Source organism: Prenolepis imparis, unplaced genomic scaffold (assembly GCF_030444845.1).
Source record: "Prenolepis imparis isolate NDT839.2.m4 unplaced genomic scaffold, iyPreImpa1.0 SCAF_165, whole genome shotgun sequence".
In the NCBI taxonomy this organism is placed as follows: Eukaryota; Metazoa; Arthropoda; class Insecta; order Hymenoptera; family Formicidae; genus Prenolepis; species Prenolepis imparis.
This window is the reverse complement of record NW_028141323.1, coordinates 3,689-19,845: the sequence shown is the minus strand read 5'-3', so window position 1 is coordinate 19,845 and position 16,157 is coordinate 3,689. Positions and strand designations below refer to the sequence as shown.

General features: G+C 40.0%; 4 protein-coding genes and 1 pseudogene across 4 annotated transcripts; 4 read left to right on the top strand and 1 right to left on the bottom strand.

The window, feature by feature from the left end:
- Window positions 1–2,701: 2,701 nt before the first annotated feature.
- LOC145947853 (hormone-sensitive lipase-like) lies at window positions 2,702–7,793 on the bottom strand (annotated as a pseudogene).
- An 83-nt stretch (window positions 7,794–7,876) lies between these two features.
- Window positions 7,877–9,763, top strand: LOC145947852 (uncharacterized). The gene has a single exon (XM_083057625.1). It carries the CDS (start codon window positions 7,877–7,879, stop codon window positions 9,761–9,763), a length of 1,887 nt encoding a protein of 628 aa, XP_082913751.1.
- Window positions 9,764–9,950: 187 nt separating this feature from the next.
- Window positions 9,951–11,066, top strand: LOC145947851 (uncharacterized). Its single transcript, XM_083057624.1, has one exon. The coding sequence runs from the start codon at window positions 9,951–9,953 to the stop codon at window positions 11,064–11,066; it is 1,116 nt and encodes a 371-aa protein (XP_082913750.1).
- Window positions 11,067–11,199: 133 nt separating this feature from the next.
- LOC145947850 (uncharacterized) lies at window positions 11,200–11,595 on the top strand. Its single transcript, XM_083057623.1, has one exon. The coding sequence runs from the start codon at window positions 11,200–11,202 to the stop codon at window positions 11,593–11,595; it is 396 nt and encodes a 131-aa protein (XP_082913749.1).
- A 72-nt stretch (window positions 11,596–11,667) lies between these two features.
- Window positions 11,668–12,642, top strand: LOC145947849 (uncharacterized). The gene has a single exon (XM_083057622.1). It carries the CDS (start codon window positions 11,668–11,670, stop codon window positions 12,640–12,642), a length of 975 nt encoding a protein of 324 aa, XP_082913748.1.
- The last annotated feature ends 3,515 nt before the right edge of the window (window positions 12,643–16,157 follow it).

The following is a 16,157-nucleotide window of genomic DNA, read 5'->3' as shown; positions in this document are numbered from 1 at the left end:
GTAGCCCCTCACGAGTTCTAAACATAATTATTAAGACTCGAAGCGCTGAAACTAAAATTGAAAGAGTTCTCGCCGATTTTCGTCTCTCGGGTCGAATATTTCTAAGTTCCACGGATCGAAAATCTTTTTAGACAGGAAGGCTTTTATTCATCGACGAAATAAGAAATATTTTTCAATTTTTTAATTAGGGGATGGATCCCCCCATGACAAGATGTACGCGGCGACAATGGAGTGCACGTCGTTCGTGACGCCGTCCAGACAACGCGAATATTGGCGGATGCCCTTCGGGCTGACAAACGCGCCGCGCGTTATATATTTCGGCGTTTTATTTGTATCATGCGCGCGTCATTGGTCCAAGACAATAAATTATTACTTTATATGTGAAATTATTATTATGGTCAGTTTCTCGGACATGCGCTCGTCTGAGATGCAACAAATAAGTGTTTTGATGTACTTCGCGTCATTGATGACTATGTTAGGCCGGGACGGCCTAATGTCAGAATGGTCGAACTGTAGGCGGTATCTGACGTAGCGGGATGTCCGTGGAATAAGTCACCAGTATATGTATTATGTTATTATTTTCGTGTCGGGTCATTGTCGTGTTTTCGTGTATGCTTATCTGTCCGTTGCCTCGATTTTATTGTATACCTTTGACGAAACGTGCCATGCCGTGATTGGCTTCATTTGAAAGGATAAGCGTTTTAACCGAGTGTTTATAAACGGCGACCGCTCGGTCGAGCGCGTCTCTCTCTCTGAGAATTTACAAGAGTAACAATAATAAAGAGTTTATACGATTTCTGAGAATTAGAAAAGAGTTAAGAGTTTGAATCGAATATATATATCTCTCCTATCGACATCCTATCGACTACAGTATAGATTTAAAAAAAAGAAAAAATTTAAAATAGTAATTAAACTTTGAGAATAGTTCATATATATGTGTTGACAAAGGAAATATTTTAAAATATCTGTAATTCGTGGCATATATATGCTATATTTAAAGTATATAAAATAATAAAATTTCACAATATGTAAAAATATTTTGATAAATAGCACTATATACAAAATATAAAAAAAATGACAAAGGTACAAGTTATGACTTTCAGTATACAGACCGAAAACTTATTAATCTTCAAATATATACAAAAAAGAAACCTTTTCTTATTTTAGTCTTTTATTTGTCGATGATGCACAGGATGAGAAATGACAATGGAACGTGTTCATTCATGTTGAGAATTGAAAGTTTGACATGCTGTTAATATATGGACAAGAAAATGCCTAGAGGCTGTATAGGTTTTATATCAGTTTTGGAACCCGCAACACACCAAGTCATAATTAAACTATAAATAGATATATGTTATATTTGTACAATAAATAAAATTAAAATCGAGCGGTTTAATATTTTTTAAAAATTTGATATCAAAGGTTTTAAAAATATAATTCCAAAAGAAGCACACGCGTTTTATTAAAAATTGTATTACATTATTTTAAAGTTTTTTTTTTTGCATAGAGATATAACGCAAAGAAAAAAATATTCATAGTTTTATCCATAATAGCAAAACCTTGCGACAAACCTAACCATCCGTTTAAATAGTTTAAAAATATTTTGTATTAATTATTTGCAATTTATGATCAAGATATTAATTTGACTTATGAGCATTAGTTGCGTGTTGTATAATTTTGATGAAAATTTTCGCCTAAAGTTTAATTTTCACAATATTACAATTTTCTTATATTTTCTCTATAAGTCAGCCAACAAATTGCTTTGCTCTGCGTGGTCAATTCGCTATGGTTAACGGTATTTTCATTCTCACACTACCCCAAACTCTTAGTATAATACAACTTTTATCTCCGACGTACCTGCGGCCAGATCTGGGACGTGCAACAGGTAAAAAAAAAAGTAGTGGTGAAACTATGGTTGCATTCCAGGCATTCTTTTGTCTAGGTTTCTCCTTTGTCTACCTTTGAAGATTGAGAGTTTTTCAATCTGAATATTGCAGGTCATAAATAACTTTGTCATTTATTATATCTCAAAATTTCAAAAATCTTCGCAGTATTTTAAAATTACAAACATTTGAGAAAATTCAAGAAAATTTATGAAATAAAATTAATATTTCCAAAGTCTAATGCTATATATAATATTTCCTTAAGAGTGCAACTCGTGACTTATAGTGACGAAAACAATTAATCGGCGTCACAAATTAAATATTAATAAATAAACAAGAAAGAAGAATGCAAAAATATTTTATTTTAACGTGATAATTTATCAAGATACATTAGGTATCTTCCAAACTATTTCGATCTTTCACGTTATGCTTACTACTATTATTGTTAAAATATATATAAAATTATTTGTTTATAAAAAATATATTTAAGCTATCTTTTGCTAATATTAATAAATGCAATCATATATTATTTGTGAGTATTAAAAAAATCTCTTTTTCCTGTTTAACATATAAATAAATTAATATAATATATGTAAACCATAAAACATTATCAATAGTTAAGTCGTTGAAAATGATATCGTAAATACTTGATTGCATCTAGAGATAATTATATTCGCTGTATAAATGCGATATTAAAGAACGTTTATTTTATATTAATATATATGATATTAATGATATTAATGATATTAATTGTATGATATACATATATGATATTAATATACATGTCTTAATAGAAAATATTTTCTCATATTACACAGTTATAGCTCTAGCGACTCTTTTATTCTTCTAGCAGAGAGTTTCACGCCCTCCATTTGCTTCTTTCGAAACCTAAAAATGACAAAAATAAAATGAAATAATGTGGATGTACTGTGTGATGATTTACTCACATAAAGAGAGACACACAAAAAGAGTTTTACATTTATTAAATTTAAAAATCCGTGCGGCAGATCCGGCAATATATCCAGCGTAAATTTGTTGCCGAGAGATCGAAGCTTTCTCGCAAACATGACGCAATCATTGAGACAAGGATCAAACTGTGTTGTCTAAAAACAAATGTATTATATGTATGAGATGTTCCGAAATATTCAATCTCAATAGCGAACAGAACGCATCACATTTTGCATCGTCAAAATCACGTACCATTATCTTCATGGGCGGAAAATGGACTAACACATTGTTTGATGCAAGATAAACATTCATGAGCGGATCCTTCGGTATTGTAAATATAAATTCCTCCGAAGGAGTTTTCGCATTCTTTGTATCAAGCTGCCTAACATTTCTGTTGTTTCTTCGATTGAGGAACCATCCAAACAGAGAATTGTTACTTTGTCCTAAAATATTATCATTTCTGTTGACACTGCATTTTTTTCCTTATAGGCGAAATAGACAAAACTAAAGCGAAGCTGAATATTCTGTATATATTTAAAAATTTGTAATATATTCTCGGCACTGAACTTGCACTTTTGGATCTTTATAGTAATTATTGCATTAGGAAATCTTCTTAAAAGCGAAGTAGATATAAACAAATCTTATATATATATATATTTATTTATTTATTTATTTATTATAGGGATATGTATGTAATTGATTTGTATATATATACCATCGACTTCTCTTAAATTGACAGAATTTAATGTCGAATCAGATGGAAGATACTAATTTTCTCGCGTTGTCATTGTTATTCATTTCCGCAGAAAACTCTGTATCGAATTTGGTCCATTCTTCATTTTCATGTTTCCTGCGGAATAAATTGTATTTATGTGAATTGTACAACGTTTTCACAATAAAATATATATATGCGATACATCAGAGAGTATAGAAACGATTGATCTTCGTTATATTTTTTTAATAAAACATTTTTCATCATACTTCGATTTTCATCATATAAAAAAATACTTTGATTGAAAAAAGATTATAATAATAATTTTAACTGAAGTTTTACCTTGTAAGTTTTTCATTATCAGGCCCCACGTAAGTCTTTAAGATTCGTATTATAATTCCGAGCAATAAGAACGGATCGGTGAGGAAAAGCACATGGGATAGCGACGGAATAAAGTCGATGATCACCGGTGAATTAGCCATAAAAACACCATCCGGTTTCCTTATATTTAACTGCAGGCATTTTAAGGTGGCTTCCAAATTTAAGATACCACCTGCGGAATCACCTGTCAAAAAATAAATCATTAAAATTCCCAAGTATTTACCGTATCGAATAATCAAATCTGCTATTAAATACATTATATAGGCATATCGAAGATAACACTTACCGACAAATATCACTTTTTTCGTTGTACTTCCGGGTAATGTTGCATGCTTTAACGCCCATGCGTAAGAATACACAACTTCTTCAAGGGCGCGTGGATAGGGAGCTTGCGGGGCTAAACTGTAATCTATGTACAAGATTGATACGTCGAGCATCGTAGCCCACTTATGTAGGTACATTTGATGTGACTGCGATGACTGTGCGATGAATCCGCCCCCGTGAGTATGAATAATTGAACTATCGCATAGCTCATATAATTCTCCTCTTGCACTTCCGATCTTGATGGAGTGTCAATAAATATTATTAATTTTTTAACTAATTATTTTAAATTTTTCTACTCTATAAATTCCATGAATTATACATCTACTAGTTATTTTTTAATTAATTATACTAGTAATTAAGAGTACATTCTTGTTTATTTCGTAACTCGTCACTTATGTATCAATGATCTTGAATCTATTTTACATTTTCCCTGTAAAACCAGTTTCTCTAGCATGTGTTGTGGTTTGCTTAATCGCGGCTCATCGAATCGTATAGATACTGAAAATCATTGATCATTTGATGATGCAATATAGACATACGAATAAATTCACTTTCTCTATAATTATGTCGGTCATAAATTAAACTCAATATAAATATTATCTTTTTCTTCTCATTATTGTTAATGATCTCTCTTGATAATGATAGTCAAATCGTTCGTTCTATATAGCCGTAACTTTTATTATATAGAGGTAAATTGTTAAATATTTCTATTTAAATATTTAGATGTATTCAAACAGATATTATTTAGATGTATTCAAACAGATATTACGTATATATATTTTTGTATTATATATAAATATATACATATATAATATAAATAACTATAGTTAATTAAAATATAATAACAGTTTAATTATTATATTGTTATTTTAACAGGAATATTTGCAAAAATTAATGTGATAAAAATCTATATTATAGATTCTAGATATAATTATAGATATAATAAATTTATTATTTATTTCAAAATTTAATTCAGGCATTTCTCTCTTTATCTCTTCTTGTTACAGTCTACAAATACTGATATTCGTTTACACATATCTTTGTAATGAAATATTTATTTTATGCATGTATCGCGTTTTATATAATATATTGTAATTTATAACTGTAATTCATATATTAAACTTATATAAAATTTATATATTACATATTTTTAACAATATTGTTGACAGGTTCTTTATAAAATCTCTCGACGATCGGAAGCTGAACTTCAGATACTTCAGGAGTTTCGAAAAAAATGTGGAAAGTCCGAGATAACATACTAATCCAATTAGGCTTCATTTATCTTTTTATACTTAATGCATATATCGTCTATAGTCTATCAATAGCAACAGTGCGAAATGGCACGTTGATAGGTGCAACAATGCGTATAAGACTCGGAAGAGACATTCATGCATTCCTGGGAATTCCCTATGCTGCACCTTCGATCGGAGATCTCAGATTTAAGATAAGATTATTTTGTTTATTTTAGGCAATTAGATCTTAACAAAATGGGTAGAATAATTCTGAAATAGTCAATCAAAAAAAATTATAAACTTTCTAGTTCCCATTAATTTCTAAATTCTGCGAATCTTTTTTGAAAACGAATCGAGATATTAAACAGTGCGATAAAAATAGCTTTAAAGTAATTAAGATTTAAATTTAGGAATGTAAATCTATAATAAAGAATAAAATGACAAGATTGAATTAAATTAAAAACAATCGTTACGGCTCTGCTAAGTTTTAATAAATAGTTAAATCTCAAATTGAGTTGGCTATGAGAGCCCGGGCGCAGTTAATCAAGCGCATGCTTATTAGATTGAATATATTTAATATAAAATTACATAGATGATGATAGCGATTACATAATTAATAATAGCGAACGTTTCGGCTCTTTCTTTGAGCCTTCTTCAGCGCATACAATAGATGAAGGTATGAAAATTAAACGGATAAATTAATTGGTGATGTTCAAGCCGCGAGGAACTGTATCATTCCGCAAGAAGTCATGTAAAGTCGACGTTTTTTCCTTCACTAGGTTGAAAAGCCCAGAAGTTGATAATGAGAAAAATATATTCGTGTTATCGCATCTATATGAAATATTTCTTTTTTATAGAACAAATTTGATGTGAATGTTACATTTTAATTCAAAACAAATCCAATTAACTCACAAATGTGTAGATCTCATTATTATCTAGCGTCGCAACTAGAGGACGGAGGTATAGCATTAGATAACATACAGCAGAACGATCGTGTTAACATTGTAAGGCGACCTAGACAGGGAACCTATCTTTGAAAAATGACTTGTCTCCGAAATGCTACATATTAAGAGACAAAAGAACAGTTTAAATTCACATACAGATACTGAACTCTTGCCAGATTCTTATGTTACCGTAATTAACAGACTGCCCAAAATTTAAATCATTTTCATCTATTATCTTTTATTTAATTTTATTTTAACATTGTTCGAGATTGTTAAAATAACTAACTCATTTAATTTGATATTTCATTTTCGTCATTTCTATTTAATATTCTCGATTTCATCTATTTTCGGATTATTTGTCTCTTTAAACGATTCTCGCGAAAGCAGTGCAACGACTCGGATTATCGCCGAGCATGTTTACGTTTTTTTCTGTTTCGCGCGTCTTTCCCCGCGCCTCGCCGCCCATCGCGGCCTTATTAAACAGCTGTTCGAAATGAAAACATTTTTCGAGACCTTGACATATTCTTATATACCACACAGTAATCGACCGACTTTTCGTGCGTTTACACGTCTCTCGATCAGCTGCGCTTCGTTATCGCGAAATCCTTTGTTCGCTAATTTTTCAAGTCTGTGATAATCTCTTGTGTTTAATAAGATTTTCTGTTCCGAAATAAACTCGTGTAACTCAGATCATTGTGTCGCTTAATTGCGTATTCACATTCGCTTCGCTTTAACATTTAATTTGGTCCTTCGAGCCGGATGTTTCTACTTCGATTTCGCGAACATTCTGGAACACTCGGCAGTATTCTCTCGTGTGTCTCGCGTTAGCATGACATTTTCTCTATCTCTGTGAGTGTCAGTGTTCTATATTGCAGTGTTCTATATTGCATCATCGTGAAGTGCTATCTCGATCACATTGCATCGCATTGTGAAACATATTATAATACATTGTTCTAAGTGACCGTTAACAATTTAATTTCAACAACAAGTGCTCGTGACCTTTTTCATACTCAAGATGACAACATTCGGAGCAGTCATCGAAAAGCAACAACATCTCTTCGGCCTGATTTCCCGCGCTTACGTGAACGCCAAAAAACTGGGGCCCGAGAAATTCAATCGATTCGCTATTGATGCTCGTCTTCAATCTCTCGAGTCTAATTGGGAGAAATTCCAACTAAATCACGACAAGATCATCAGCAGTCTTACTGAAGAAATGCGTAAGCATGCATATATCACTGACGATCTTTACTCTACGTGTGAAGAAGCGTTCCACGACGGAAAAGCCAGTCTGATGCATGACCGCGAACCGCTCCTTCCGATACGTGACGAAGAAACGAATCTTTTCACGGGAAGAGTGCGTCAGGATCATGTCGCGCGCTGCCAAAAATCAACTTGCCAAAATTCTCTGGCGATTACCATGAGTGGCCTTCATTTCGCGACCTATTCCATTCTATGGTCGGATCGAATCGCGACATACCGAGCGTCGAAAAATTACATTATTTGAAGTCGCAAACCACCGGCGAAGCTGCTCGGTATATCGCCAATATTCCGGTGACAGAAGAAAACTTCTCGCACGCGTGGGAAGCGCTCACGTCTCGGTATGAGAATCGCCGCATCCTCGTCACCACCTATCTCGATCGCATCTTCGATTTGAAGCAGCTTACGCAAAAGTCTTGTTCGGACCTCAAAGTGCTATTATCAACAGTCAAGGAATCTCTCGGCGCTTTACAATCTCTCGGTGCGCCTACCGACCATTGGGATATCCTCATCGTCTATCTCGTCGCTCGGCGTCTCGACTCGCAAACATTGGAGGCTTGGGAGCTCGAACAGGGAACGTCCACCGACCTCGCCACCTTCAAGGATCTTGAAACCTTCCTCGAAGGTCGCATTCGGGCATTAGAGACCGTGCAATCTCGCTCTTCAAAATCCACCAACGCTGCCTCGAAAGTGCCTCCGAAAAGCAAACCCGCCGCTCGTGCGCATGCTGCTGTCGTCGGCAACACGAAGTGCTCGTTCTGCAGCGCAGCACACTACATCTCTTCATGCTCAGAATTCGCTGCTAAATCTCTTAGCGAACGCCAAGAATTTGTTAACCAGAAGCATCTGTGTTTCAACTGCCTCGGAACACATCGGCTAAGTGAATGTCGCACCTTGAAGAGATGCAGGCACTGCAAGGGACAGCACCACACGCTTCTCCATAGCGACGTCGCGTCAGCTCCAGTCGCAGCGACTTCCTCAATTACTTCAGCAACATCTAGCGCAGCATCCTCTGGATCTTCTACAGCGCCTGTTATTCGGTCTCATCACGCCGCTGTACCATTCGAGCGTTCTCACGTATTGCTGGCAACTGCCTGCATGACGCTAGTCACTGACCATGGTGAGCATTTCAAGGTCAGAGCACTACTTGACCAAGGATCAGAAGTATCGTTGATTCGAGAGTCATTGGTGCAACTACTTCGACTTCCTCGTGGTCGCGCGTGGTCACTACCTATCCTCACCGTTGGCGAACAGCACGTCGGCTCCACTCGCGGCATCGTCTCATTACTCCTTCGATCGCGCATTGATCCAGCGGTCGAAATCAACGTCTCTGCTTTCGTCCTGCCTCGAGTCACTGGGCAAGTTCCTGATCAAGCTGTAGTGACTTCTTGGACGCATCTCGCTGATCTACCATTAGCCGATCCAGAATTCGCGGTGCCACGCGGCATTGATCTAATTCTAGGCGCAGACGTTTATGGCTCTCTCCTGCGCGGCTCTGTTCTTCAAGGACCTCCAAACGCTCCAGTTGCTCAAGAGACAGTCTTCGGTTGGATCGTTTCCGGACCTACCAGTTCGGTAATCTCCACTTCTCGTCCAGTCTCATACACCGTCCGATTCACCAAGGGCACTAATCTGCACGATGAGCTGCAGAAATTCTGGCTCCAAGAAGAAGTCACCTCTTCATCATTCAGTCATCTTCTTCCTGATGAAGTTGAATGCGAGACGCACTTCCGCGAAACACACTCTCGAAATCCTTCAGGAAGGTACGTCGTTCGTCTGCCATTCCGGTCTAATCATCAACCACTAGGAAAGTCAAGGTCATCAGCTCTTCGATCGCTCGAGCGAGTCCGTCAACGACTACAACGAGATTCATCGTTCGGTGACCTCTACGTCAAGTTCATGACTGAATATGAGGAGTTAAAACATATGCAACGTATTGCCGATTCTTCAGCTCATCTCACGGCAGTCTACCTTCCGCATCACGGTGTTCTTCGTGAATCCAGTACCACGACGAAGTTACGAGTGGTATTCAATGGCTCATCGCGCACTACTACCGGCGTTTCACTCAACTGTCTACACTAGGGACCGAAACTGCAGCAAGATCTCGACGCAGTTTTCTTACGCTGGCGAACTCACCACTTCGTATTCGCTGCCGACATTGAGAAAATGTATCGGCAGATTGTGATGCATCCCGAGGACCGCCATTATCAACGAATTCTCTGGGGTACCGTCGGAGCCCCTCAGGAATTTGAGCTTTGCACTGTCACGTATGGCCTCACGTGTGCTCCGTACCTTGCTCTTCGTGTTCTTCAACAGCTCGCCTCCGACGAAGAGCACAACTATCCGCAAGCAGCCGCGATACTACGGAGGGAAACTTACGTGGACGACGTCCTCTCTGGTGCTGATTCTCTACCAGGCTCAAAAGAAAGCAGATCAGTTAATACGACTTCTCACGGCGGGCGGCTTTCACTTACAAAAATGGGCGTCAAATGAAGAGTCCATCCTGACTAGCCTCTCCATGACCTCTGAGACCCCAACCTCTCGAGAACTTCCAACCGAAGCTCGCACTCTCGGCATCGCTTGGCATCCTGCGAACGACGCCTTCAAATTTCACGTGAGTCAGATTACGTCCTCACTCACTCTCACCAAACGATCTGCCTTGTCTCGTGTAGCTCAATTATTTGATCCTCTCGGATGGCTCGCTCCAGTAACCATAGTCGGCAAAATCTTCATTCAACGCCTCTGGAAATCGAATATCGGATGGGATGATCCATTACCGTCATATCTCGCCAACGCCTGGATCAACTTTGACGATAATTTGAAGGACGCTTCCGAACTCGCAATACCACGCTGGATAGGAATATCTTCATCAGCACGAGGCATCGAATTTCATGGATTCTCCGACGCCTCGCAAGATGCACTTGGAGCGGTTCTATATATTCGAACCTTCTCTAATTACTCCGACGCCAAGGTCACACTCCTCGCAGCCAAGAGTAAAGTAGCTCCCGTCAAACGGCAGACAATTCCCAGATTGGAACTCTCAGCCGCCATCTTGCTCGCTCGTTTGGTTGCCCGAGTTCAAGATATTCTCGAATACCAGCACGTTCCTGTACATCTGTGGACCGACTCGAGTGTCACCCTCGCATGGATCAGAGGTCATCCATCCAAATGGAAAGAATTCGTTTCCAATCGAGTGGCCGCCATTCAGGAGCTAGTTCCCGACGCACGGTGGCATCACGTTGCTGGAGTCGACAATCCAGCTGACTGCTTGTCTCGAGGCCTCTCACTACGTCAACTCCGTCATCACCATCTCTGGTGGCACGGCCCATCTTTTTTGGCTCCAAGGTCCCTCAATTGGGTGGCCTTCAGATGCTCCTCCAATTGACTCTTCAATCGATCTCGAAGAGCGGTCTCAACCTCCTGTCCACGTGTCGATGGTAAGAACACCACCTCCTCACTGGGACTTACTTAATCGATTTTCACAGCTTAATCGCCTGCTGCGTATCACGGCCTGGATCATGCGCGCCACGCTCCTCTTCAAGGGTGACCCCACACCAGCCTCCACAGGACTGACCAGCGACGAGATCCGCAACGCACGGACATTCTGGCTAAAGGAAACGCAGAAGGCCTATTTTGGCCGAGAACTGGAGATCTGCGCTCAACCAACTGCTCTTCCTCGCACTCATCCTCTACTCAAACTGTCGCCATTCGTCGACTCGGAAGGCATTCTTCGCGTCGGCGGACGTTTGAAAAACGCATTACTCGATTCTGAAATCAAGCATCCAGCTATCTTGCCTCGCGACTCTCCTTTCTCACGCCTTGTAATTTCAGACATCTATCAACGGACTCTCCATGGTGGAGTTCAGATCGTTTTAGCTACGATGAGACAGCAATACTGGATCATCGGTGGTTGAGCCCCGGTCAGCGCTTTCATCCGCCGGTGCGTTCGATGCACTCGACATCGCGCCGCCACCGCCAGCCAAATGATGGGATCATTACCGACGTCTCGCGTGACACCAATGCGCCCTTTCTTCAACTCCGGGGTGGATTACGCCGGTCCGTTCACGCTTAAAACTTGGAGTGGACGCGCTTCTCGCACCTATAAGGGGTACCTTATCGTCTTCATCTGCTTCGCCACATCAGCTGTCCATCTAGAGCTCGCCACGGACTACTCGACGCAAGGATTCATCGCAGCTTACCGACGATTCATCAGCAGACGCGGTCGATGCAGCTCGATCACGAGCGATTGCGGCACTAATCTCGTCGGCGCCGATACCGAACTTCGCCGTCTATTTAATTCCGCTTCTCGAGAAGTCGCCCACCTTTCTCATCTTCTAGCCGCCGACGATACCACGTGGAAATTCAATCCTCCCTCCGCTCCACATTTCGGTGGTAAATGGGAGGCCGCGGTAAAATCCACTAAATTTCACCTTCGACGCGTTATCGGTGACTCAGTGCTCACGTACGAAGAGTTCAGTACGTTGCTCATTCAAATAGAAGCTGTCTTGAATTCACGACCGTTTTGCTCGCTTTCGGACGATCCCGCCGACGTCATCGCATTGACTCCCGCGCATTTTCTCGTTGGCGAATCTCTCATAGTTCTTCCGGAACCGTCGCTAACCGAAACGCCGATCTCTCGCCTTTCACGGTGGCAACTTCTCCGCCACATGCTCGAACGATTTTGGAATCGCTGGTCCACCGAGTATCTGCAGCGCTTTCAAGTTCGAAATAAGTGGCAGCAGTCAGCCAATTCAATTGCAATCGGGTCTCTCGTACTAATTCTCGATGAGCGATACCCACCGTCGAAATGGCCGTTAGCGCGAGTCACTGCTGTACATCCGGGCAGGCAGTACAGACGTGGCAGTACAGACGGCCTAATTCGGGTTGTATCCGTCCGTACTGCCACGTCGGAGTTCAAAAGACCCATCGTTAAATTGTGTCCGCTCCCGATCAACTCGTAACAATTATGCGTGTAATTGTCGTCACGACTTTCAATGCGTCTTCACTTTCTGTCAAACTGTTCAATCTGTTTAAATTCACGTTGCGTCGTTTACCATCTCACTGCGTACTGCTTAAATCATTTAACTTCTGTTCATTACTCATTATCACGTACAATATTGTAGTCATTTTCATCCATTTCTTATCATTCATTATAGTTTCATTACTTCAGCGGCGTCCAGCCCCTGAGGCGGGCGGTAATGTTAAAATTAACTCATTTAATTTGATATTTCATTTTCGTTATTTCTATTTAATATTCTCGATTTCATCTATTTTCGGATTATTTGTCTCTTTAAACGATTCTCGCGAAAGCAGTGCAACGACTCGGATTATCGCCGAGCATGTTTACGTTTTTTTTCTGTTTCGCGCGTCTTTCCCCGCGCCTCGCCGCCCATCGCGGCCTTATTAAACAGCTGTTCGAAATGAAAACATTTTTCGAGACCTTGACATATTCTTATATACCACACAGTAATCGACCGACTTTTCGTGCGTTTACACGTCTCTCGATCAGCTGCGCTTCGTTATCGCGAAATCCTTTGTTCGCTAATTTTTCAAGTCTGTGATAATCTCTTGTGTTTAATAAGATTTTCTGTTCCGAAATAAACTCGTGTAACTCAGATCATTGTGTCGCTTAATTGCGTATTCACATTCGCTTCGCTTTAACAGAGATTCTATTCTATTTTAATAAATTTAAGGAATGTGAGAATTTCACGTTCCTCACGCGATCACCGCGCGCCGCTCTATTTACATTTTTTGTTAGTCTCGCTCGCGTTCACCGACGGCCTTACATGCCGTAATCTGCTTTTTCCGAAATCTCGTGATTTCGACGAGCCAATCAGATCATTTCATTTATTGTGCTTCTATAAACTTCGTACTGTCGGTCGTATATTCCAGTTAGTCTTGCGCCTGCTACCGCCCGCCAAGCAATCGATTTAGGCGTTCACGACGCGTTCACCTCAGTTTACAAGTTAAGATCCCCGTCAGCTAATTGCGATTATCTCAATTGGCAATCGGATCTTACTGCAGCTCTCGCGCCGGACAATCACCATCTGTTAAACTTGGTATAAAACATTAAAGGGTTGATATTAAGAATATAAAGTTGTTTATCTAACACACCGAAGCAATATTCTATTTTTTGTGCTTCTGCAAGTCCTTCAGTGAATCTGCGGATTCACGTCACACAGACTCCTCGCTCAGCGCTGGGCGGATCCAACATTCCTTTGCGTGAGATAAAATACACGATCGCGCCTGCGACAAACATAAATAAACTTTATTGGTTATTAGTCCTTTATGTTTAAAAAAAAATTGTAACGTTAATCTATTTAATTTAATATTTATCTATAATTACTCACAGAGAGATTCCTTCGTATGTTTATTATTCTTTGTTTTTTGTTTTCAACGGGCTCACTTTTTCACACATCTAACCTTTACTTGACTTTATTTCCATTATTTAGCTGACTTATATAATTTGTCTATTGTTGAGATTAGTTCAACCACCCGCCTTACAATGTTAACACGATCGTTCTGCTGTATTATCTAATGCTATACCTCCGTCCTCTAGTTGCGACGCTAGATAATTATGAGATCTTCACATTTGTGAGTTAATTAGATTTGTTTTGAATTAAAATGTAACATTCACATCAAGCTTCACTCTATAAAAAAGAAATATTTCATCTTGTAACGTACCGTTTTCCCGATACGGCCGAGATCGCTCAGTCGGAATCACAGGATTCGGGAAGGGCTCTCTCTCTCAGAACACAAGACCAGTTAGTTCGCAATAAAAGAATATAATTTTATTTGGTGTAGAGTGTGTTTTTACATGGGTGTGTATGTATGTATCAATGTGTATGTAAACGCTGCCGTGAGTGTGCAGTTAATTACTCGCTAAATGGTGGTATAAATGTTTGGTAGAGTGCAGATATAAATGTTCGTATAGCGACTCGGTCGAGTTGTTGTACGTGCGTGTTTAATAACCCGGGATGCGTGTTGATATGATTTAAAGGACCAGACCATTAAACGTCTCGGTATCGGTGTTAATTTTCGCGCTAGCGGTGACGGCGCGATCGGCGGGGCACGGTGGGGTAGAGAGCGCGTGGTGACGGTACGCGCGTTTTCTATCCGGCCTCTCTCGGGCGAGCGTTCGATATATCGAAACGCCGCGTACGGTCTTATTCGCGGGTTCCTTGGAATTGATTATTTCGCGGAGGATGGGGTCCCGTGGATGGTCCCCGGCGACGAGAACTCCCGTCAAAGGCGGGGAACTCCCCACCTCCGTTATGCAATGCCGGGGCTAAGGTTAGACGGAAGACGGACGCCTCCGATAATTGGGAACTTCCCAATGGAGACCGGGTACTCCCGATCCCCGCGGTCGTGGTCCGACGGTGTGAGCGGGGAAGTAGCTGTGCGAATCTGGACGGGAACTCCCGTCGGAGGCTGGGTACTCCCTACCTTTCTCGGTATTCGCTAGTTACGAGTTCGGGATCTGGTCGAGGTATTCTAAATGTTTACCGGAGCGGATCGGAAACTGGAATCAATCTTCTTTAAACGACGCCGGCCTTTCTATACGGCCCCGGGGCCCGATCTTACGTCCCTTCGGAGTGGTTCGGGTGACGTCGGTTCTTCTCGGGATCGTCTCGTCGATCGGCGCGATACGGAGTGGGAGACGATATCGAGGGGCGGCTGTGATAACGGCCGTGTTTCTGTGTGGCTTTAAAATGTGGCGCATCGCACCTGCTGCACTGCCCGGCGGGTGGTCGCCGGGCGCAGCCCTCCGGCGTTGGTTGGCCGGGTAACGGGGGGTATCGTTACAATCTAGATGCGATAACACGAATATATTTTTCTCATTGTCAACTTCTGGGCTTTTCAACCTAGTGAAGGAAAAAAACGTCGACTTTACATGACTTCTTGCGGAATGATACAGTTCCTCGCGGCTTGAACATCACCAATTAATTTATCCGTTTAATTTTCATACCTTCATCTATTGTATGCGCTGAAAAAGGCTCAAAGAAAGAGCCGAAACGTTTGCTATTATTAATTATGTAATCGCTATCATCATCTATGTAATTTTATATTAAATATATTCAATCTAATAAGCATGCGCTTGATTAACTGCGCCCGGGCTCTCATAGCCAACTCAATTTGATATTTAACTATTTACTATAATAAAGATTTTTTTATATCTTTACTTTTAAGCGAGCATTAATTAATTCGTTAGAATTTTTATTTTGAATATATATATATCAAAGAGTTATCCAATTGTTTATTGCAAATTAAAAACATGTTTGACACCTATCTCGCTCTAAAAAAATATTTTAAGCTAATGCTAAATATATATTTAGTACTTAAATAATCAACAATATTTATCATAATTGAAAAATGATTGCGAAAACTTGTACGAACTGACCTAGCTGGATTATGATTTATAATTTAAAAAATTATAAGATTAGAATGAGGCAGAATTAATTAGCTAAACTTGCTT